The 24,103-nt window shown below is 46.8% G+C and overlaps 1 protein-coding gene across 7 annotated transcripts in view; it reads left to right on the top strand.

Moving 5' to 3' along the window:
• Positions 1-23,566: 23,566 nt before the first annotated feature.
• BIN1 (bridging integrator 1) overlaps positions 23,567-24,103 on the top strand; it is a 52,130-nt gene continuing 51,593 nt past the window's right edge. For 3 of the 7 annotated variants that reach the window (XM_081095278.1, XM_081095275.1, XM_081095272.1), the window contains exon 1: positions 23,567-23,769. In XM_081095278.1, the coding sequence (XP_080951404.1) occupies positions 23,686-23,769 (84 nt within the window). In that variant the 5' untranslated portion in view covers positions 23,567-23,685. The remainder of the gene's footprint in view (positions 23,770-24,103) is intronic. The other 4 variants (XM_081095276.1, XM_081095274.1, XM_081095277.1 and 1 more) reach the window with 3 other exon arrangements.

Genomic DNA, 24,103 nt, shown 5'->3' with positions numbered 1-24,103 from the left:
AAGCATGGCATGTGATCTAGTTCTGGCTAATGAGATGGAAGCAAAAGTCATTCATTGTGGGGCTTCTGCATCACCTCGGTACAAGGGATCTGCTTAGAGAGCATGTAGTACCAGTCCTCTGCTTGTTGTCCCTCCTTTCTCCCTAACTAAAATGGAGATGCAACATCTACCTTGCAGCTGTGAAGATACACATTCCACAGACTATTGCTAGAGTCACGGAGTTGGAAGATGGAAGAACCTGTGTCCTTAATGACACCCTTGAACAGTTCCATCTGCCATAGACGGCCTCTCTCCAGACCTCTCATTTCATAAGAAAAATAAACTCATGTGCTTGAGCTAGTTTTCATTGAATTAACTTGCAAATAAACACATCCTTGGATGATTAATGCAGACTATCCTAATGTTAGATGTTTAGATTATCATATGTGTCATGAATGTAGATGCAAAAATTTTTAACAAAATCCTATATAATAAAAGGACAGTCGACCAGTTGACCAGTTGCTATGACATGCACTGATCAATAGACGCTCTGACTGGTAGGTTACCTTGCTGCTGGGGTTCGGCCTATCAGGACTGAGTGAGATGGGTCAGATATGCCCTGGAGCCCTCCTGTGGTCCCTCCCTGGGTGGCCAACCTCCTGAGTCCCTCCCCGTCCATGATTGTGCACTGATGGGTGATGACAGGTGGCCTGTGCCCTCTTGCAATACAGGACCTGTCGGGGGATGTCAGAAAGCCAGTTTTTGATGGATCCCACAGGCCAGGCCAAGGGACCCCACTGGTGCATGAATTCGTGCACTGGGACTCTAGAATCCTACATAATAAAAGCATAGTATGCAGATTGTCCCCTTGACCAGAAGTTGTCTGGGAGTTTGACCAGGGGGTGGAGCCAGCCGGGGGAAGGGAGGAAGTACCTAGCTGACAGCCAGCAGCCCCTAGGGACCCTATCAGTGTATGAATTTTGTGCACTGGGTCTCTAGTTAGCAAATAAGATTCAGCAATAGATAAGGTGAATTATACACCATAACTAAGTGGTCTGGAGGGAATGGGACCCATGGGTGCCCTTTTCCGTGGAATCAGACACGTCCTCTCCTCTCACATCAGTGTGCTCACCAACCGGAAGCTCCACAGAGCTTCCGTGTCCAGAGTTTTTCCTGTAGTTTCATTAAGGATTGCATCATTGGCCACATGATTGAACTCAATCTCCCTAGGTGCTGACTTCCTTAGATGCTGGGCTGATAATGCGTGGCTGAGAGTCCCAATCTGCCTATCACATGATTGGCTTTCTGGTGACTACCCCATCCCGAGTATCTCATTGCTTAGCATAAACTCAGGTGAATGGCAGATTCCTGAATGACAGGAACTCCTATTACTTGGGAAATTTCAAGGATTTCATCTCTCTTCTGGGAACCAGGGACAAATGCCAGTCAAGTGCTTTATTGTAGCCCAGCAGGTGTGGCTCAGTGGTTGAGCATTGACCCAATAACCAGGAGGTCACAGTCTGATTCCTGGCCAGGGCACATGCCCGGATGTGGATTCAATTCCCAGTAGGTGTGAAGAAGGCAGCCAATGAATTATTGTCTCTCATCATTGATGTTTCTATCTCTCTCCCTCTCCCTTCCTCTCTGAAATCAATAAAAGTATGTTTTAAAAATTATTATATAATAATAGCTAAAATAATTTTGAAAAAGTATAGAAAGGGAGGAGCCACTCTGCTTTCAAGACTTATAATAGAGCTACTGTTATTTTTTTATTTGTTATTTTTTTTATTTCTTAAAATATTACAAAGAGTATTACACATGTCTCCTTTTTTCTCCCCCTTGACATTCCCCTGGCTTCCCCAACCCCCCCCCCCCAATGTCTTGTGTCCATTAGTTATTCTCATATGCATGCATATAAGTCCTTCGGTTGAGCTCCTACTCCCCGCAACCTTCCCCAGGGTTCCCACTGTAGTTTGACATTCTGCTTAATGTTGCTCTGCCTCTGTATCCTTTTTTGTTCATCAGTCCATAATGTTTCTTATTATCCATAAATGAGTGAGTTCCTGTGGTATTTTTCTCAGCTTCCCAGGGGCTGTCCCAGCCTCATGGGGGCTGTTTCAGCCTCACAGGGGCCACCTCAACCTCACAGGGGCTGTTTCAACCTCATCAGGGCCATTCCAACCCCACTGGGGCGTTGCAAGCTCACCAGGGCCATCTCAACCTCACCGGGGCCGATTCAGCCTCACTGGGGCTGTTTCAGCCTCACCGGAGCTGTTTCAACCTCCCTGGGGCTGTCTCGACCTCACTGGGGCAGTCTAGACCTCACCGGGGCCGATTCAACCTCACCGGGGCCGTCTCAACCTCACCAGGGCCGTCTCAAACTCACCGGGGCCATCCCAGCCTCACCGGGGCCATCTCAGCCTCACAGGGACTGTCTCAACCTCACCGGGGCTGTCTCAGCCTCACTGCAGCTGTTTCAGCCTCACTGGGGCTGATTCAACCTCACCGGGGCCATCTTGACCTCACTGGGGCCGTCTCAACCTCACTGGGGCTGATTCAACCTCACCGGGGCTGATTCGATCTCACCGGGGCCATCTCAGCCTCACCGGGGCCATCCCAGCCTCACCGGGGCTGTCTCAGCCTCACCATGGCTGTTTCAGCCTCACCGGGGTCATCTCAACCTCACTGGGGCTGTTTCAGCCTCACTGGGGATGTTTCAACCTCACCGGGGCCATCTCAACCCCACCAGGGCCGTCCAACCCCCACCAGGGCTGTCCCAGCCTCTCGGGGGCCGTCCCAGCCCCACGGGGCCATCCCAGCCTCGGCCCTACAGGGGCCGCCTCGGCCTCATGGTGGCTGTCTTAGCAACACAAAGTTTGGCATTCTGTCCTTTGTTGGGCGGCTCCTTGCTGGACAAAATCTCCAGGCATTCCTGGTGGCTGAATATCTGGTATGCTTGCTTGGATTTCGTTTTCTACCAAGTTCACAGACTGCCTGTCTGCCGTCTCCCAGCGTCCCATGTGAGACTGGATCTGGTGGACCTGCCTGTGCGTTTGCTGGTATAGCGGTTCCACGTCGCCGGCCCAGCCGGGTCCAGTTCCGGCTTCCTCTGAACCTGATTCTGCTTCTTTAGTGTGTCCCTTATGTATGTGAGGAGTTGAAATCTGCATTCTGCTGGGCTGGGCTGCAAAAGCACCGGTGGTTCTCTTTGTGACACTAGCACAGCTTGGGTGGGGATGTAATTTGAATAGGGCGGGGTCCCTGGGAATCACCAGGGTGGAGCAAGAAGCAATGGCGTCTCCTCACTCCTTGCCTCTCTGCGACTCTGTGTCTCGCATCCCTGAGTGCCTGCGAGCAGTTCTGCGAGACAGCCACTCTCACTCTTCAGCCCGTTGCAAGGCCATCCCGCCTCTCCCCGTAGAGGTCTGGGACCTCAGGATCCCGCTGTAAACATGCTCAGTGGATTTGAGAGTCTGCATCCCCTTCTGATTGAAAAAAACCGCGCCTCTAGTTGCAGCCAGCCTGGCGCACGATTCCGTATCTCCGTTCTTGGAGCCTCTGCACAACCTACTCAGTCTCAATGCTCTTCTTTCTTTCCTTCCAGTTGTAGAGCTTCCATTGTGCCAGCTTTCCCATGGTTCTGAATGACAACTGTTCGTTTTATAGTTGGTAGTCTCGATGTTGTTGTGGGAGGCAACACGCACAGGTCTGTACCTTACGCCACCATCTTGGTTCTCTAGAGCTACTGTTATTAAGACTACGTGGCATTCATTGGCAGAGGAATAGACGTGCCAATCACTAGTACAAAATGGAGAACGAAGAAATAGACCCACACAAATATGGCCAACTGAGTGTTGACAAAGAAAGCTTTTGGAAAAGGAATATAGGCAAATAGGTAAAATTCTTTAGGGCCCGGGCTGGATGAAGAGTTCTTAAACATGAGTGAATTCACTAAAGGAAAAACAATGAATAAATTGGACTTCAAAATGAAAAGCCTTTTCCTGTAAAAGACCCTGTTAAATGGATGAAAAGACAAGCTACAGACTGTCAGAAACGACTTGGAAACCACATCCCCAACTAATGAGTATTATCTAGAACAGTGATGGCGAGCCTCTGACACGTGTGTCAGAGGTGACATGTGAACTCATTTTTTTGGTTGATTTTTCTTTGTTAAATGGCATTTAAATATATAAAATAAATATCAAAAATGTAAGTCTTTGTTTTACTATGGTTGCAAATATAAAAAAATTTCTATGTGTGACACGGCACCAGAGTTAAGTTAGGGTTTTTCAAAATGCTGACACGCCGAGCTGAAAAGGTTCGCCATCACTGATCTAGAATGTACTATACAAAGAGCTCTCAAAACTCAACAGTGAACAATCAGAGAACAGGCAGGAGACATGAAGTGATCTCACCGATGAGCAGAACAGATGCAAACAAGCAGAGAAGATGCTCAGCATGAGGCCATTAAGAAAATGCAAACGAAGACCGTGACGAGAACCCCTGCACGCCTGCCAGAGACGGCGAGGAACAAGGAGAACACCCGCGCTGCGAGCCTGCAGAGAGCCTGGGCTTCACCCTTTGCTGGTGGACATGGGAAGCTGTTCAGACACTCCGGAAAAGTTGGGCATTTTCTTAAGAAATGAAACACATACTTATTACATGACCTGGCATTTTTACTTGTGGGTATTTATTCCAGAGAAATAAAAACTTATGCTCACACAGAAACATGTACATGATTGTTCATTGCAGCTTTATTTGTAATAGTCAAAAACTAGAGTCAACCAAACACCCCTGGCTCAGCGAAGCCAAGTGGGCATCCAACCACACAATCGAATGCTGCTCAGTAATACCAAGGACGAGCTATTGGTGGATGCAGCAGCTGGGAAGGATCTCAATGGCATTGTGCTGAGTACAAAGCTACTTTAAAAACATCACATGCTCTGTGATTCTACATCTAAACATTAATGAAAATGACACAATGATGTAAATGGAGAACAGATTAGTGGCTGCCAGGCCTAAAGGGAGGTGGGACGGGAGGGTGTGACTATGAAGGGCTTGCACCAGGGAGGTCTTTGTGAGGCTGGAATAGTTCTGTGGTCGTTTATATGAAGCTACACCTGTGATAAAATGACAAAGTTATACAATCATACTGTACCAATCCACAGTTCCTGGATTTAGATTGGTTTATAGCTATGCCAGGTGTCACCATTGAGGAAAACTGGGTGGAGGGTACCTGGGATCTCTACACTACTTTGCAACTTCCTGTGAATTTTCCATTTTAAAAAAATTAAAAGGAAAGGAGAAATGGCAAAATAAATACTTCTTCAGAAAAACATTGCAGTAGAATGCATGGACCTCCTCACACACCTCCAGGGCCCTCAACCCCTAGCTGAGAATCGCAGAGGTGGTGTGGGGAGGGGCTGGCTAAGTCCCATGAGGTGCAGCTGCTCCTAGTTGAGGTTCGGATGAGGTCAGCATTGCTTGGGGCAGAGGAGGCCCCCAGTCATAAAACAACGTTCCTAGCTTCCTCCCACCCGCTCTCTTTCCCCCAGCACCTGAGCACATTAGGCACCAGCCGCTGTTGGGCACTGAGGTGTGGAGACGAACGAGGTGGGCCTGCTCCTTCGAGGGATAGATAATAAGGTGGAGTAAGTGCTGTGGGTCTCAGAGCAAAGTCGCTGGCCCAGTGGCGAGCCGGGGAGGCTTCCTGGGTGGAGGACTCTTGGGCCAGAACCAGTTAGGAAAGAAGGTGATGCTGGTCAGGCAGAGGGAACAGCTCTCTCCAAGGCCTGGAGTTGAGGGTCAGCAGAGAGGGCTGGTTGAGCCTGGGAGTGTGGGAGAGGAAGGTGCGGAGGCAGATAGGAGCCCGGCCACCAGGTGGCTGCATTTTAACCTAAGGCATGTGGGATTTATTCTCAAACCTGGGAGGCAGTGAAAGGTAGGAGCAGGCATGGTCAGAAAGACCATGAAGAGGGCATCCAGGGGATGGGCCAGGATCCAACCAGCCGGCAAAGCAGATGAAATGGGGGCCTGGAGGCGGCATGGGGAAGGGTCCAGAGCAGAGGTTCTCAACCTGCGGGTCGCGACCCCTTTGGGGGTCGAACAACCCTTTCACAGGGGTCGCCTAAGACCATCGGAAAACACATATATAATGACATATTGTTTTTGTGATGAATCACTATGCTTTAATTATGTTCAATTTGTAACAATGAAAATACATCCTGCATATCAGATATTTACATGACGATTCATAACAGTAGCAAAATTACAGTTATGAAGTAGCAACAAAAATAATTTTATGGTTGGGGGTCACCACAACATGAGGAACTGTATTAAAGGGTCGCGGCGTTCGGAAGGTTGAGAACCACTGGTCCAGAGGGAAGCAGTCTTGGGAGCAGAATTAACCAGGGCTGTGTCGACACAACACAGCTACAATGGTTGCAGGGACCAGGCCAGGCCCCTCCAGGAATGACCGGAACACACTTCTTTCCGGCTGCCAAACTGTTCCTCTCTGGCCCTTGGGGCAGGAGGGGCACAGCCCTAGCTACAGCACAGCACCCTGTAAGCGGCTGGGCCAGGAGCCTGCTCACGGCTTGGAACACCCTGTTTCTGCAGATGGCGCATGAGGGTCGGGTGTCCCAATGGGTCTATTCGACTGTTCCTGGGAAGACCTCCCCGCCCACCAGGGAGCTGCCGCTGCAGATAGTCAGGCCTCAGGCCTAGGTCCCACAGCTGGAGGCAGGGGCAGTTGCTTTCCTCCAAAGGTGTCCACATTTGTGTCTCTAATTCAAAACCAGTGAAGAACGGTCGTCCCTGCTCAGGTTTCCTCCCACCCAAGGGGTCAGGGCCGAGGAGCGCTTTGCTCTGTTACAGATGACCCTTCACTATGTGTCACTTACAGATGGTGCCGTCTCCTTCCAGACCGAGGACCCCTGCCACGGCGCCTGCTGCCTTCTCTCCGGGGCGCCCAGTGTCCGGGCCCAGGTGCAGTGCCCAGGGGATGCTGTCTGGGAGGAGATTCACTCGCAGTGGCCGTGGCTCTGGCTGGCTCGCTGCACCGGGGCCTTGCTGGATGGTACAAAACCCCGCCCTCTTTATGTCTGCAGAAACCGTTTATGTAACTAAACTATGTATTGTGATATGCATAGGGTGGGATTGGCAATCTAACCATGGCTTCTCCCCTCGGCATTTCTGTGACCCTTACCCTGCTGCTCAAACACACCAGCTCCCTCCTCTCATTGCCTCAAGAAATGGACTTTTCATTTGGGAAAGCCTGGGTCTGTTCATTAAGCCAGTGGACTGGGGCCAGTCCCTGATGCGTTAGTCTAGAGCAGTGGTTGGCAAACTGCGGCTCGCGAGCCACATGCGGCTCTTTGGCCCCTTGAGTGTGGCTCTTCCACAAAATACCAACTTCTGTGCATGGGCCACGAAGTTTCAATCGCACTGTACATGCGCGCCCGCACGTGGTATTTTGTGGAAGAGCCACACTCAAGGGGCCAAAGAGCCGCATGTGGCTCGCGAGCCACAGTTTGTTGACCACTGGTCTAGAGCAAGTCTTCCTCTGTCAGATCAGAAAGCTATTATTACGTGGGATTTGGAGCATCAGAAAAGTGGAGAAGTAGACGCTTCCCTGCCGCTGGGACCACTCCCAGGAGCAGGGAGAAGGAGAAGATCACAGCCAGTTTGAGAGAACCTAAGAGCAGAGTGTGCAGTCATGCAGGGGCAGGAGAAACTGCCCTCCTGTGTGCTGGGCAAGGTCACACCTGGGCCCCAACATGGTCCCTGTGTCTGCCCACCGGCCTGAGAGGCCACCAACGTTGGGTGTCCCAAAACCCAGTCATGAAGGAGGTTCCTCTCCGTCTCTGGGACAGATCTGTGGTGTCACTGCATGGTGATGCATCGACCCCAAGCTGGGGAAAGATGGGGACGAGCTCACTGTGGTGGATGGAAGTGGCCGGGGACAGATGAGGACCAGAGCCTCTAGGGCTAGAGAAATGGGAGCAGAGGGCACGGTGACTGGATGGTGAAACAGGGTTTGAGGGGCAAGAGTAAAGGAAGTCCATTGTTTCTTCACAGCCAGACTATAGACTGAGAGCTCCCCAACTACCTGTGAGTACACACATTTGCACTCATTTTTTATTTAAGGAAGCATTGTTGCTTTGGGGGCAGGAGCCATTGAATTGGGCATTGTCAGATGTTTACTTAGAATGAACAAAAGCTAGTATTATGTTCTATGTCCTACTCTGCAAAATATAAAATGCAAGAAACATGATTTCATTGCAAGAGTGATGCTGGCACCTGCACTCTGTGAATGTGTGTCTGTCTCCCACTGCACCGCTGCCCAGAGGCCACAGCCAGAGCAGCCCTGTGCTCCGTGCTCTGCCAGCGCCCAGGCCCAGGAACCAGGCTGGGCAGTAGAAGCTGACTTTGGAAGTAATAATGGTCATTAGGAACTAAGTGTTAAGCATGGCAATGACTTATAAAACTACAACAACACACCCATGCTCACCATCGAATATTTACAGAGCAGGTGGCGGGGGAATACAGAGGAGGGCCGCTTAGCCCTGTCTAAGTGAGAGGGGTTGAAGAAGGCTCTCTGGAGGCAGTGACATGAGAGTGGATCTGAAGGACGAGAAGGGGTTGCCAGGTTGCCAGGTAAAGAAATGAGGGAAGGAGAGTGGGGTGTGTGTGTGTGTGTCTTTAGGAAGGACACAGTAAAAGCCCCAGCATGCACCAGGAACCTGTCTGGGTTGGGCAGCTGCTCTTATTCCAGGGTGTTATTTGCAGCCATAAGGATGTTCAGGGGGTGAAACATACAGGTGGGCCCACAATTAGACTTCAAGTACAGATGATGAACTTGAGTAGAATATGTAGGAAGAAAAGATAGAAAAAGAAAAAAGTTCATCATGAGGAAAGGAGAAGGAATCTGTTATCTTATATAATAAAAGCCTAGGTGGCGTCAGGTGCAATGTCATCACAAGATGGCTGCCACAAGATGGCCGGCAGGGGAGGGCAGTTGGGGACGATCAGGCCAGCAGGGGAGCAGTTAGGCATCAATCAGGCTGCAGGGAAGCAGTTAGGGGGCAATCAGGCTGGCAGGCAGGTGAGTGGTTAAGAGCCAGCAGTCCCCGATTGTGAGAGGGATGTCCGACTGCCGGTTTAAACCGGCAGTTGGACATCCCCCAAGGGGTCCCAGATTGGAGAGGGTGCAGGCTGGGCTCAGGGACACAACCCATGTACAAATTTCATGCACCAGGCCTCTAGTAAATTATAAGTGGCTCCTCTAGTAAATTATATAAGCAGAGTTCCAGTGGCTCCACATCCTCACCAGCATTTGGTGTTGTCACTCTTTTTAATTTTAGCCATTTGGGGGAAGTGTGTAATGCTAGCTCATTGTGACGTTAGTTTGCATTTCCCTAAAGACTAGTGAGTTTAGCATTTTCTCATGTACTATGGCCATGTTCTTCAGTAATTCTTCAAATCATTTGGCTATTTTTTAAAGTGGGTTGTTTGCCTTCTTCTTATTACAACAATTATATATTCTAGATACAAGTCTTTTGTTAGTTATAAGTATCATGAGTAGTTTTTGTCTAAGTGAATTAGTCTTCATTTTCATAACCATATCTTTGGAAGAGCAGACTTAAAATTTTTAAGTAGTTCTACTTATCAACATTTAATGGTATCTCAATGTTCAATATAGATATATCAAAATTTAGAAATTAACTTATTTAACCAACTCTTGCTTGGACCTCTGGGCTGTGTCCAGCTTTTTAGTATTTTATTTGTTTTAAGGAATATCACTGTACTTATCTTTACCATCAATATTCTGAACTCTATATCAGATAAATTTCTTATCTCCATTTCATTTATCTCTTCTTCTGGAGAATTCTCTAGTTCTTTCATTTGGGGGTTGTCTGTCTCCTCATTTTGACTGCCTGTTTGGGTTTGTGACTCTGTATTAGGTGGATCTGCTATGCCTGTCAATCTCTAGTGCAGGACAGTGTCAAATACTGTTTCTGAATAATTAGATCAGGCAAAGACTCAAATCCTCCAGAGACTGCTTCTGTCTACAGACTGATAGCATTGCCTCTTGAATTGCCCTCAGGCAGTCTTCCACAGGTGTGGTGAGAGTTTTTTTCCTACAGGGTGGGGCAATGCTTCTGCTTGGAGGCTAATTGTTATTCTCAGTCTCTTAATGGGCCTCTGCCCCTCCAGTCTCTATGCGGTCTCCACTTTCTGTCCTCAGTTATAAGGGTTCCCTCCAGTGAGTCTTCTGTTCATTATTCAAGAAGTTTTTCTGTATTTTAGTTATAATTCCAGTTTGGTCCTGGGAACATGTCTGTTTAGCATCCACTTACTCTGCTGCTATTTTTAATCCCTGGTTACTTTTAAATTATGTTGATGGCAATCTTTTCTTTTTTAATATATTTTATTGATATTTTAGAGAGGAAGGGAGAGGGATAGAGAGTTAGAAACATCGATGAGAGAGAAACATTGATCAGCTGCCTCCTGCATGCCCCTGACTGGGGATTTGCCCGCAACCAAGGTACATGCTCTTGACCGGAATCGAATCTAGTACCCTTCAGTCCACAGGCCGACGTTCTATCCACTGAGCCAAACCAGTTAGGGCGATGGCAATCTTTTTTGAGGCAACTTGAATAAGGGTACTCCTAGTCGGTTTGGCTCAGTGGATAGAGCGTTAGCCTGTGGACCAAAGGGTCCTAGATTTGATTCCAGCCAAGGGCACATACCTTGGTTGCAGACTCCTCCCCAGCCTGGGCCCTGGTCAGGGCATGTGTAGGAGGCAACCAATCGATGTGTTTCTCTCACATCGATATTTCTCTCTGGGAATATTGTTATAGTTAAAACTGTGTTCTAAGGATTGTATAAGATGAATTTCAGGAGGCCAGCATGTGTAAGTCTTATGGCATGGCTCTCCTAATGGGTGCCAATGTAGCCCAGTTTCAAGGAACCAGCCACTTCCTTAGAATTCCCATTGAAGGTTAATTTGTTTATAAATAAATAACACTTTAGAAATGCTTAAAACATACATGTGAAATCTTGTCACTGCACTCTGTTTAGTAAACCATTATTTTTATAGAGAAATATAATTATAGTAAATTTCCAGCAAGCAATTTCAGAAGCTGGACCCTTACTTCTAAAGGAACTCGCAGTGACTTATTGAAGGAATACTGAGCAAAGTTTGCTTTTCTGAAACTCTGTTTACCCATCTGTGAAGCTGGCAAAGGCCTCGCCAGCAAAGAGGCCACAACTCAGATGAACTAAGAGACACTTTCCTGACCTTCAGAAAAGGATGTCATAAGATAACTATCATTTACTCAGGCTACTACACCCTGGGCCAGGACAGCCTTGCCTGAGATTACTGCTCCATTTAAAAGGAGCAGGCAGTGGTGGGCCCAGGTCACATGACTCACACCAACAGAGCCAGAGACTTCTGGTCTGCTACCTTTCAGCTGTACCACAGAGCACACAGGTCACCACAAGTTTAAAGACATGCAGAAGAACACATGTCATCTAAATTTTTTTTTTTTTTTTTGCTCTTGGAAAAAATTTCATTTGCTGGTGGCAAAAGGAAGTACTGATTTTTGCTGGAAGTCTTGGAAATGTCCTGGAGCTATTTGGTGGCCCTTTGACTGGCCAGGCCACTCCTGGAGAACAGGGCTGAACTGGATGGAGACTGGAATGTAACATCTGGGTCAGTAGGTTTGGAAGCCAGGAGGCGAAGCCTGAGACATGTCTCCTTTCAGAAGGTCCTCTGGAGTGTTACCCTCCCATCTCTGCAAGGGTCCCGGAAAGGATGGCTGGACAGGCCTGGAGAATGGACAGGTGCAACGGTCAGCACCCGCTTAACCACAGACTGTGAACTGCATGGCCTTAGCCCCCTTCCCCTCCTTTACTCTTAACTCCTACCCCCGACCTAGGAGCTCAGACATCCCGATTTGCTCAGGACAGTTCCAGTTTATGCCTGCTGGCCGGGTGCAACTACATATTTTTACCCCCTTGCATTCAAACCTGTCCAAGCTGAGCATTCTATAGTAACTCAGATGGACCAGGTGGAGGCACTCAAGGGGAACTCTAACTCAAACCTCCACTAGGGTTGTCTTTGAGAAGGACAATTTATGATAATTTTTATTAGTCTTGACCCTTTAGATTGCTAGTGACCTCAAATTGGCTTTAGCAAGAAAAAAATGTATTCGTTTGTATAGCTGGACCGTCGGAGGTGGGGACCAGGCAGGATTCAGGTGTGACTGGAAGAAGTTTGCATTACTGTTGTCTGTCTCTCTGTCTCTTTTTCTCTCTGTGCTCCCAATCCGCTGACTTCATCTTCTGGCAGGATCTTTACCACGGAGGGCTAGCTGGCCTCTGACGACTCTAGACTCCCATCCTCCCATCTCAGCAACTCGAGCTGAAAGAGGCACTTCTGTGTCCCACAGGCTCACTTCCTACAAATCCAGGGAAGGCTCTTAGTGGCTCTGCTTGGGTCATGCACTCATCCGTGAGCCAGCTGTTCGGGCTGCAGTGAATGGCTCACCGGCAGTATGTGCACATCATGGTACAAGGGACAAAGTCTGCCTCAAACCACATCAAACAAGGAGTTCTTAATGAAAGTAGGACACTTAGCTGGGCAGACCAAACTTATAGCATCTGCCAGCTACTATATAGCCACCATTAACAGAGTTACTTCTAATATTCCAGGGGCTTTATACTTACTGCTCTTTATTTCCACAATAACCTACAGAGTGTAATGTACCCCTTTCCCCATATTACAGATGAGGCTGGAACAATTTAAATAACGTTGCCAAACATGGAAAAGTGGTAAATGGAGGAGCTGACTTGACTCCAGGTTGGTCTGTCCCTCTCACAATCTCATGGTGGCATTTTACATGTGAGAGAGAGTGAGGATAATTTGAGTCAAGGGCCCTTCTTGGACACCATATCACGCATATGCTGCCCTCAAACAATGCTGCTAGAAAGACAGATGCCCTCCTGGCTCTGCCTGCAGAGTCTCCTGGATCCTCCCTGTCTCTTGAAGACATGGCACCCGAGAGCCCAGGTGTGAAGCTGGTCTGTTCCGGACCTGGAGCTGGCCAGGTGCCAGTGATGTCAGCTCAGCCCCCCCCCCCCCCCCCGCCCCGTGTGCCTCCTGGGGAACTCATGTTCTCCAAGTGTCCAGCCATAAAAGATGGCAAGAGGTCCTGCTGCTGTTGAACATAAGATTATTCTGACAGTCGAAGAGTATAAACTAAAAATAGTGCTGCTCAGGGCCTCTTGCTCATCCTTGAAGAGCAGAAGGAAGACATAGGTTGGTGCTCTTGTCTCTCCATGGGAAAGGAGGACTGCCCTTGCTTGTTTGAGTTCTTCATGGTTTGAAAAGTCACTTCCCCGGACTTCACAATTCAGGTATGCAAGTACAGCACACACTCCTCCACGCTTTCTCTTTCTATTCTGTCACACTGTGGTTACCCAACTAGAGCCTCAGGGCACAGTTCCTGCATTGCAATAAAAATATTTGTATTTTCAATAGCATTTCTTTTAAACATATATATATATATATATATATATATATATATATATATTCTTTTTAAAAAATGTTTTTATTGATTTACTAGTGGCCCAGTGCACAGATCTGTGCACATTGAAAGGAAATTAATTAGAAGGTGGCTGGCAGGGTGGGACTGGGCAAGACGGGCCAGACATGCCCTGGAGTGAACCTCCCGTGGTCCCTCCCCACCTGGGGTGGCACTGCAGCTTGAAGGGTGTCCGCAGAGTGAGAGGGTCCCTTCAGCAAGTGGGGTCCCTCGGCATGGCCTATAGGGATCGGGCTGAAACCGGCTCCCCAACATCCCCCGAGGGGTCCTGGAGTGCGAGAGGGCACTCTGCAAAGTTGCTGTTGCTTGACAGCTCCTGCGTTGAGTGTCTGCCTCATGGTGGTCTGTGTACATCATACCTATGGGCTGGTCAGATGGTCAGTCAGTTGGATGGTCACTTAGCCTTTCATATGTATATATTTTTATTTTTTTAGGTAGAGGGGAAGGGAGAGATTGAAACATCAATGATGAGAAAGATCACTGATTGGCTGCTTCCTGCACGCCTCCTACTGGAGACTGAGCCAAACCCCAGGCAGGTAACTTGACCGGGAATCAAACCCAGGACCTCTTGGTCCATGGGAAGAAGCTCAATCCACTGAGCCACACCAGCCATGCAGCATTTCTTTTTCATTACAAAAACAATACATGTGTAAAATTTGGGAAATAAAAAAGAAGAGAAAAAAATATCATTCCTGAATTGCTCTATCCAGAGACACCAAATGCATTTGGACAGCAGTTGGCAGGATACTGTTATGCAATTTAATATCCTGTATTATGCTAACAATACATTACAGGCACTTCACCATCACAAAAAACTTCTTGAGCATTACTGTTCTGATAAACATTTCCTGTCTGTCTATACTGTAGTTTAGTTAATCACAGGTGGTAATAGCCTTTTTCCCGTGTCTGGGGGTGGGCTAAATGGTGGCCACGGTCTCTGATGTGGAGAGTTGGAGAGATGCACAGCTCAGAGGCTGGGGTGCTGAGGGGCAGAAGGAAAGATAGGCCAATAATGCTGTAGACATTTGCTTGTCCGATCATTTCTTCTGGTCTCAACATTTAAGGGCTCCACTAGGCACCAGGCTCCCCACGTGTTCCTCAGTCAGTGCTGATTTCAGGTCTTCAACATCACCCCTTCAAAGAGCCCCGCTCCCTCCCAGACCCCAACCCCCTCCCCAGACAAGATGTACCACTGAAGGGCCTTCTCTGAAGCCTCCGTTTCTGCAGTGAGCCCGGGGCTGGTACTCAGTAGGCGCTCAGAAATGGTTGCAGACTGAGGGAGTGAGCAAATATGAATGACAACAATGATAATAATGGCTCATACTTGCATGTTTTCAGTTTTGTGCAATTATAATAAATGTGATGAACATCTGTGTCATAAAGCTTTGTAAAAATTTTGAAAATTCTTTTTTTTGATGATTCTTAATACATATTGCAAGATTGCTTTCTAGAAATTCCCTATCAGTCACACTCTCAGAGAGTATGTGAAAGTGTCTGTCTCTGGTTTTAAGTAACATAATTTTAAAAATGACTTTGCTAGAGATTAAAAATGGCAGCAGAGTAAGTGGATGCTGCACAGACACGCTCCCAGGACCAAACTGGAATTACAACTAAAATACAGAAAAACTTCCTGAATAATCAACAGAAGACTCGCTGGAGAATCCTGAAAACCTAGGACAGAAAGTGGAGACTGCATAGAGACTGGTAGGAGTGGCGGAGGCACCAAAAAGCAGGCCGGGGTGCCGTAACCGGTTTGGCTCAGTGGATAGAGCATCGGCCTGCGGACTGAAAGGTCCCAGGTTTGATTCCGGTCAAGGGCATGTACCTTGGTTGCAGGCACATCCCCAGTAGGGGGTGTGCAGGAGGCAGCTGATAGATGTTTCTCTCTCATCGATGTTTCTAACTCTCTATCCCTCTCCCTTCCTCTCTGTAAAAAATCAATAAAATATATTTAAAAAAAATTAAAAAAAAAAAAAAGCAGGCTGGGCTCCCACAGACAGCAGCTGAAGTTCTGGAGAAATATCTTAGTTGTGGGGAGTTGCCACTGAGAACTCTGGGGTCTAATCCCCAAGCTCCCCCCCACCCCCAGCAAAGAGCACCAGAATGGAGAAGGGTACCCTCATAACATGTGGCTGTGAAAAGAAGTGGGGTTGCTGTCCACATGGGAGAGATGGTTGGAAATGCAGGCACCCTCTTAAAGGGCCAATGCACAAAATTCCCTGTGGATCCACCCACCTTGTGCTCTGGCAGAGGGAGGGCAGAGTGGACTGGAGCTATGTGAGCAGAAGCCAGGATCTGGAACTCTGGGGTTAGAGCTCAAAAAGCAGACACATCAGTTTCCTGTGCTGAGCCATTCCATCACACTGTGAAGTCATCTTTCTCATTCAGACATTTGCTATACAGGCAGCTTTGCCTGGGGAAAGAGAGTTTACCCACCCTATTGGAAAACACCTTGCCTCTCCATGGGGAATTTCTGAGGCCCATTGAGAGATTGAGAATAACAATTAGCCTCCAGGTAGAAACAATTGCCCCACCCAGTAGAAAAAACTCTGTGGACGATTGCCTGAAGGCAATTCAAGAGGGAATCCCATCAGTCTGTAGGCAGAGGCAGTCTCTGGAGGATTTGAGTCTCTGCCTAATCTAATTAGTCTGAAACAGTGTTTGACACTGTCCTGCACTAGAGATTGGGAGCGTAGCAAAGCTACCTAATACAGAGTCACAAACCCAAATAGGTAGCCAAAAATGAGAAGACAAAAAACAACCCATAAATGAAAGAACATGAGAGTTCTCTAGAAGAAAAAATAAATGAAATGGAGATAAGAAATTTATCTGATATAGAGTTCAGAGTAATGATGACAAAGATGCTTAACAGCATGAGAAAAGATATAGTAACTATGAAAACAGAAATAAAAAATGACATAGCATAAATAAAGAACATATTAGAAGGACTACACAGCAGATTAGCAGAAGCAGAGGATTGAATCAGTGAATTAGAAGACAGGATTGAAAAATCAATTAATCAGAGAACCAAAAAGAAAAACAAAAAATAAGAGGACAGCTTAAGGGAGCTGTAGGACAACATGAAACATAATAGTATTAGAATAGTAGGTGTGCCAGAAGAGGCAAAAAGGGAGAAAGGGATAGAGAATGTGATTGAAGAAATAATGGGAGAAAACTTCCCTAACCTGATAAAGAAAAAGTCACACAAGTTCAGGAGGCACAAAATACCCAAAGCAAGAAGAACCCAAACAGGCTCACACCCAGACAGATCAAAATTAAAATGTCAAAAATTAAAGACAAAAAGAGAATCTTAAAGGCAGCAAGAGAAAAGCAATTTGTTACCTACACAGGAGCTCCCATAATGCTGATACCTGATTTATCATCAGAAACTCTACAGGCCAGAAGGGAATGGCATGAAGCACTCAAGGTAATGAAAAGCAAAGGTCTGAAACCAAGATTACTATATGCAGCAAGGCTTTCAAAATAGATGGTGAAATAGTGAGCTTCCCAGACACAAAAAGAAGGCTAAAGGGGTTTATCACCACCAAACCAGCACTACAAGAAATACTAAATGGACAGCTGTGATGAGAAGAAGAAGTAGAGAAACCTAGCAATACAGAATTAAAATGGCAATAAACAAGTACCTATCAATAATAACCTTAAATGTAAATGGATTACATGCTCCAATCAAAAGACATAGGGTAGCTGAATGGATACAAAAACATGGCCCAAGTATATGGTGTCTACAAGAGACCCACCTCAGAACAAAAGACTCACACAGGATGATAGTGAAAGGATGGAAAACAACTTTCCATGCAAATGGAAATGAAAAAAAAAAAGCTGGAGTAGTGATACTCACATCAGACAAAATAGACTTTAAAATGAAGACCATCACAAGAGACAACAAAGGTCACTACATAATACTAAAGGGATTGATCCAACAAGAGGATATAACCCATGTTATATGCACCTAATAGAGGAGCACCTCCATATATATAAAAAAATTACAGAGGACTTAAACGGAGAGATCAACAGCAATAGAGTCATAGTAGGGAAATTTAACACCCTGCTGACTTCATGGGATAGATCTTCCAGACAAAAAAATTAACAAGGAAACAGTGACTCTAAAGGACACACTGGATCAGATCGATTTAATTGACACTTATAAAACATTTCACCCCAAAGCTGCAGAATATACATTCTTCTCAAGTGCACACGGGTCATTCACACAGATACATCACATTTTAGGAAACAAAACAAGTCTCTACAAGTTCAAGAAGATTGAAATTATATCAAGCATCTTCTCGGTCACAATCGAATGAAATTAGAAATCAACTACAATAAAAACACCCAAAAACATTCAAACACATCAAGGCTAAATAGCATGTTATTAAACAATAAATGGGTTACCAATGAGATCAAGAAAGAAATCAAAATCTTCCTGGAAACAAATGAAAATGAGCAAACAACCCAAAATCTTTGGGACATAGCAGAAGTAGTCCTGAGAGGGAAGTTCATAGCATTTCAGGCCTACCTCAAAAAACAAGAAAAATTTATAATAAACTATTTAATCTTACAACTCACAGAATTGGAAAGAGAACAACAAGAAAAGCCCAGAGTAAGTAGAACAAAGGAAATAATAAAGATTAAAGCAGAAATAAGTGACATAGAGACTAAAAAAAAAAAAAATACAAAAATCTATGAAACCAAGAGCTATTTCTTTGAAAAAATATAACAAGATTGATGAACCATTAGCCAGACTCATCAAGAAACAAAGAGAGAGGATGCAAGTAATTAAAATCAGAAATGGAAGCAGTGAAGTAACAACTTTCATCACAGAAATACAAAGGATTGTAAGAAAATACTATGAACAACTATATGCCAACAAGCTAAACAATGTGAATTAAATGGATAAATCCCTAGAATAATACAATTTCCCAAAACTGAATCAGGGAGAATCAGAAAATCTGAATAGGCCAAGAACAACTGATGAAATCAAAGTAGTAATCAAAAATCAAGAACTCCCAGGAAACAAAATCCCTGGTCCGGATGGCTTCCCAGGGGAGTTGTACCAAACAAAGTTCAAAGAAGAACTATCACCTATACTCCTTAAACTGTTTCAGAAAACCCAAGAGGAAGGAGACTTCCAAACTCTTTTTATGAAGCCAGCATTATCTTAATTCCAAAACCAGATAGAGACACTGCAAAAAAGAGAATTACAGGCCAATATCCCTCATGAACATAGATGCTAAAATCCTCAACAAAATATTAGCAAATCAGATCCAGCATTATATCAAAAAGATCATACACCATGACCAAAAGGGATTTATTCCAGGGATGCAAGGCTGGTACAATAGTCACAAATCGGTAAATGTGACACATCACGTAAACAAATTGAAAGACAAAAATTACAGGATCATACCAAAATGCAGAAAAAGCATTCGACAAAATCCAACACCATATTTTAAAAAATAAAAACTCTCAGCAAAGTGGGAATAGAGGGGTCATATCTCAACATGGTAAAGGCCATATATGACAAACCTATAGCCAACATCATACTCAAAGGACAAAAACTAAAACCATTTCCCCTAAGAACAGGAACAAGACAGGAGCCGGGAGCCGGTCCATCCTTGCTGTTTCAAGGGACCTGGCATATATGGCATACTGTTCTTAATATGTTTGCTCACTTTCTTGGCACTATGTGTTTTAACCAAGGTCACCTCTCTGAGAAAGGTTGTTTCCCCAGGTAGGGATTTTCCCCTGAAGTTAGGGAGGGAATAAAACCCCTTAACTAAGCGCCAGGCAGGTAATTAATCACTTTAACTACGAACAATCATGCTTAAGCTACATAATCTTTACTCCCTGGAATGGTATGCCAGGTCCCTTGAAACAGCAAGGATGGACCGGCTCCGGGCAGACAGGGATGTCTGTTTTCACCCCTCTTATTCAACATAATACTGGAAATTCCAGCCACAGTGATCAGACAAGAAGAGGAAATAAAAGGCATCCAAATTGGAAAAGAGGAGGTAAAACTGTCATGATTCACAGATGACATGATATTGTACATAGAAAACCCTAAAGACTCCATGAAAAAACTACTAGATTTAATAAATGAATTTGGCAATGTAGCAGGATGCAAAATCAATACCCCAAAATTGATGTCATTTTTATACACCGATAATTCTCAGAAAGAGAAATGAAAAACAAAAAACCAACCCCATTCACCATTGCAACAAAAAAATTAAGATACTTAGGAATAAACTTAACCAAGGAGGTAGAAGACTTGTACTCAGAAAACTATAGAGCATTGGAAATAAAAGAAATAGAGGATGATATAAACAAGTGAGAGAATATTCCATGTTCATAGATTGGTAGAAATAATATCATTAAAATGTCCATCCGTTCCAAAGCAATCTATAGACTTAATGCAATCCCTATTAAAATACCAACAGCATATTTCACAGATCTAGAACAAATACTTCAAAAATTTATATGGAACCAAAAAAGACCCTGAATATCCGCAGCAATCTTGAGAAAGAAAAATAAAGTTGGAGGAATCACAATACCAGCTATCAAGTTATAATACAAAGCCACTGTAATCAAAACAGTCTGCTACTGGCACAAGAACAGGCATATAGATCAATGGATCAGAACAGAAATTGGCCCAAGCCATTACACTCAATTAATATTTGACAAAGGAGGCAATAACATACAATGGAGTCAAGACAGTCTCTTTAATAAATGTTGTTGGGAAAATTGGACAGATACATGCAAAAAAGAAAAGAAACTAGACCACCAACTTACACCATGCACAAGAATAAACTCAAAATGGGTAACAGACTTAAATGTAAGTCATGAAACCATAAAAATCCTAGAAGAATCCATAGGCAGCAAAATATCAGACATCTCTCTTAGCGATATATTTACAGACACATCTCCTAGGGCAGTGGTTGGAAACTGCGGCCCCTTGAGTGTGGCTCTTCCACAAAATACCACGTGTAGGCGCACACGTACAGTGCGATTGAAACTTCGTGGCCACACTCAAGGGGTCAAAGAGCCGCATGTGGCTCGCGAGCCACAGTTTGCCGACCACTGTCCTAGGGCAAAGGAAACTAAGGAAAAAATAAACAAATGGGACTACATTAAAGTAAGCTCTGAACAGCAAAAGAAACCATCAACAAAATGAAAATGAACCCCACTGTATGGGAGAACATATTTGGCAGTGATACATCTGATACATTAAAATATATAAGGAATTCATACAACTTAACAAAAGGAAGACAAACATTCTAATTAAAAATTGGGCAAAGGACCCAAATAGACACTTCTCCAAATAGGACATACAAATGGCCAGGAGACATGAAAAAATGCTCCAAGTCACCAATCATCAGAGAGATGCAAATTAAAATGACTATGAGGTATCACTTTATACCTGTCAGAATGGCCACCATCAAGAAATCAGCAAAGGACAAGTGCTGGTGAGGATGTGGAGAAAAGAGAACTCTAGTGCACTGCTGGTGGGAATGCAGACTGGTTCAGTCATTATGGAAAACAGTATGGAGTTTCCTCAAAAAATTAAATATGGAACTGCCATGTGACTAGTGCTCCCACTTCTAGGAATATAACCTAAGAAACTTGAAACACCAATCAGTAAGAATGTATGTTCATACATTCATCCTATGTTCATAGCAGCACAATTTACAATAGCTAAGATCTGGAAACAGCCCAAGTGCCCATCAGTAGATGAGTGCATAAAAAAGCTGTGGTACATTTACACCATGGAGTACTATGCCACAGTAAAAAAGAAGAATCTCTTACCCCATGGAGGGACCTGGAGAGTATTATGCTAAGCAGAATAAGCCAGTCAGAGAAAGACAAGTATCACATGATCTCACTCATATGTGGAATCTAATGAACAAAATAAACTGAGGAACAAAACAGATTCAGAGACAGAGAAGCACATAAGATTCTGTGGAATCTCAGAGGGAAGATAGGGGAGGGTAGTGGGAGTGATCAACCAAAGAACTTGTATGCATATATGCATAACCCATGGACACAGACAATAGTGTGGTCAAAATCTGGGGCAGGAGGCGGGAGCAGGCTAGAAAGGGTCAGTGGGGATAAAAAGGGGACGTATGTAATACTTCCAACAATAAAGATTTTTTAAAAGTCTGGTCTGCACGGCTCAGGGGTTAAGCGTTGACCTATGAACCAGGTGGTCATGGTTCAATTCCTGGTTGGGGCACATACTTGGGTTGTGGCCTGGATCCCCAGTGTGGAGTGTACAGAAGGCAGCCAATCAATGATTCTCTTTCATCGATGTTTCTGTCTCTCTCTCCCTCTCCCTTCCTCTCTAAAATCAATAAAAACATATTTTAAAAAGAGATTCTCACTTCTAGGTGCTGATCATTAATGGGAGGACCCAGAAGGATCCAGAGTGCAGGGGGCCTCCCAGGCAGAGGGAAGAGAGAACCAGCTGGGGAATCCAGGCTGAACCTCTAAATTTGGGCCTGTTTCTCCACTTGTATAGGGGATGTGGCTTATGAGCTCTTGCTGCTCTCAGGGACCCCTGCCTTGGCTCCTGTCCAGGCACTGGACATGTCCAGTCCTCCTCATTCTCAGCAGGGCCTCCAAGGCACCTCTCCCCACTCAACTCAGCCCACAGTCCCTGAGAAACCTTCCTGCAAAGAGAGGTGGTATCTTTCAAAGACCTGATATGATTTGGGAGAGGGGTTTGGGTGGAATACATACAGGGTGGGGTAAAAGTAGGTTCCTAGTTGTAAGTGAAATAGTTTGTTCTTGCATTATTTATTAACTAGAGGCCCGGTGCACAGATTTGTGCACGGGCACGGTCCCTGGCCAGCCATGGGAGCTAATTGGGGCAGGCCGGCTGAGGGACCTCAGACCACTGGGGGGTTGGCTGTGGGAGTGCACTGACCTCCAGGGGGCAGCTCCTGCATTGAATGTCTGCCCCCTGGTGGTCAGTGCATGTCATAGTGGCCGGTGGACAGGTCCTTCGGTCATTGGTTTGCTTAGGCTTTTATATATAAAGAGGCATATATATATATAGAGAGAGAGATTACTGTACTATTTTCCATATGAACAATTGTAGCCCTACTTTTGCCCCAACCTGTATGTATTCATGTTGAATACGTGTCAGTGGTCTGTTGGCCAAGGTGGTTAGCAGTGACCTTATCTTCTCTTTAAATAGTGATCATTAACCCTTCTCTCCCTGAGAGCAAGAGGAGACACCCAGGGTATAGTGGGCGAAAGCCTGAGAGCCAGAACTCTGCCTCATTTGTAAGATGGGAATAATAATTCTATCATTAGTAATAGAATAATTGATAAAATAGTAACTGTATTGTTTTGTTAAATGCATTTTAGTAGCAGCACCCACATCATAGGGCTGTTATGGAGGCTGAATGCAGCAATGCTGAGCAGGAGGCACCTAGCAGAGTGCATGCCCAGCGAGGCATGTTATTGTAAAATAACTCTCAGCAAACCGGAAGACTGGGCGCCCGGCTGGCATGGGACTAGGTGCTCCGACAGAAAAGTGAACACGTCCGGAGGCCTCCAGAGAACCCGGGCGGAGCCCGGTGAGGGTGCAGCCCCCAGGAGGCTGGTGTGGAGCGGGCAGAGAGGCCCGGCGCAGGCAGGGCTCCGGATTCCAGGAGCGCGCACCCGTCGCCGCACGGCCTCCGCTTCTGCCGGCACCCGCGTGTCATCTGGCCTCCCTCGGGGCCGGGCGGCGATCCTGGGAGGGGACCCACGGCGGCCGCGCTCGTCCCGGCCCCGGGCGTCCGGCTGGCGGAAGCCCAGCCCACGTGCGCGTCGCTCCCTCCGCACCGGCCGCGCGGGTCCCGCGCCGGAGGCCCTTTAAAAGGCCGCGTCCGCGGGCCGGGCGCACTGACCGCCGCAGGCCCGCCCTCCCCGCCCCCCTGCGTCCCTCCCTCGGCCCGCGTCGCGCTCGCGGCTCCCGGGCGCACGCCCCGCCTCCGCGCGGTCTCCGCTCCCCAGTGCGCGGCGGGAGCCGGACCGGGGCCGGCGGCGGGGCTGGGAGCTCGGCGCCCGACAGCGGGCGAGGCCGGGCGCGATGGCGGAGATGGGCAGCAAGGGGGTGACGGCGGGGAAGTTCGCCAGCAACATGCAGAAGAAGCTCACCCGGGCGCAGGAGAAGGTGAGGAGCGGGACGCGGCCCGCCACCTGCCTCCAGCCGCCGGGTCGGCGCTGCGCCCCCGGGCGCCCGCTGCCCAGGCCTTCGGGGTCCGCGCGCCGCGCTCCCCGAGCTCGCTCTGGGCTCCGCGGCATCGGCCCCCCGTCCCCACGACCCGCGGTGCCCCTCCCGGGCCCTGGGTTTTCTCCGCGCGCTGCCCTCCCCTCCGGCGGCGCGAGGTCCAGGTACCCGCCCTGGAGGCCGAGGGCCGCGCAATTGGGAGCGGGTGGCGCCCCGGGCGGTCGGTCCCCGCGGGTCCTGCGGGCCGGCGGCGCGGGGGAGGGGCTGCCCCTGGTCC

This window comes from Myotis nattereri (genome assembly GCF_964212035.1).
Source record: "Myotis nattereri genome assembly, chromosome: 7".
NCBI lineage: Eukaryota > Metazoa > Chordata > Mammalia > Chiroptera > Vespertilionidae > Myotis > Myotis nattereri.
The sequence above is the reverse complement of the archived record's forward strand: the minus strand, read 5'-3'. Positions and strand labels throughout refer to the sequence as shown.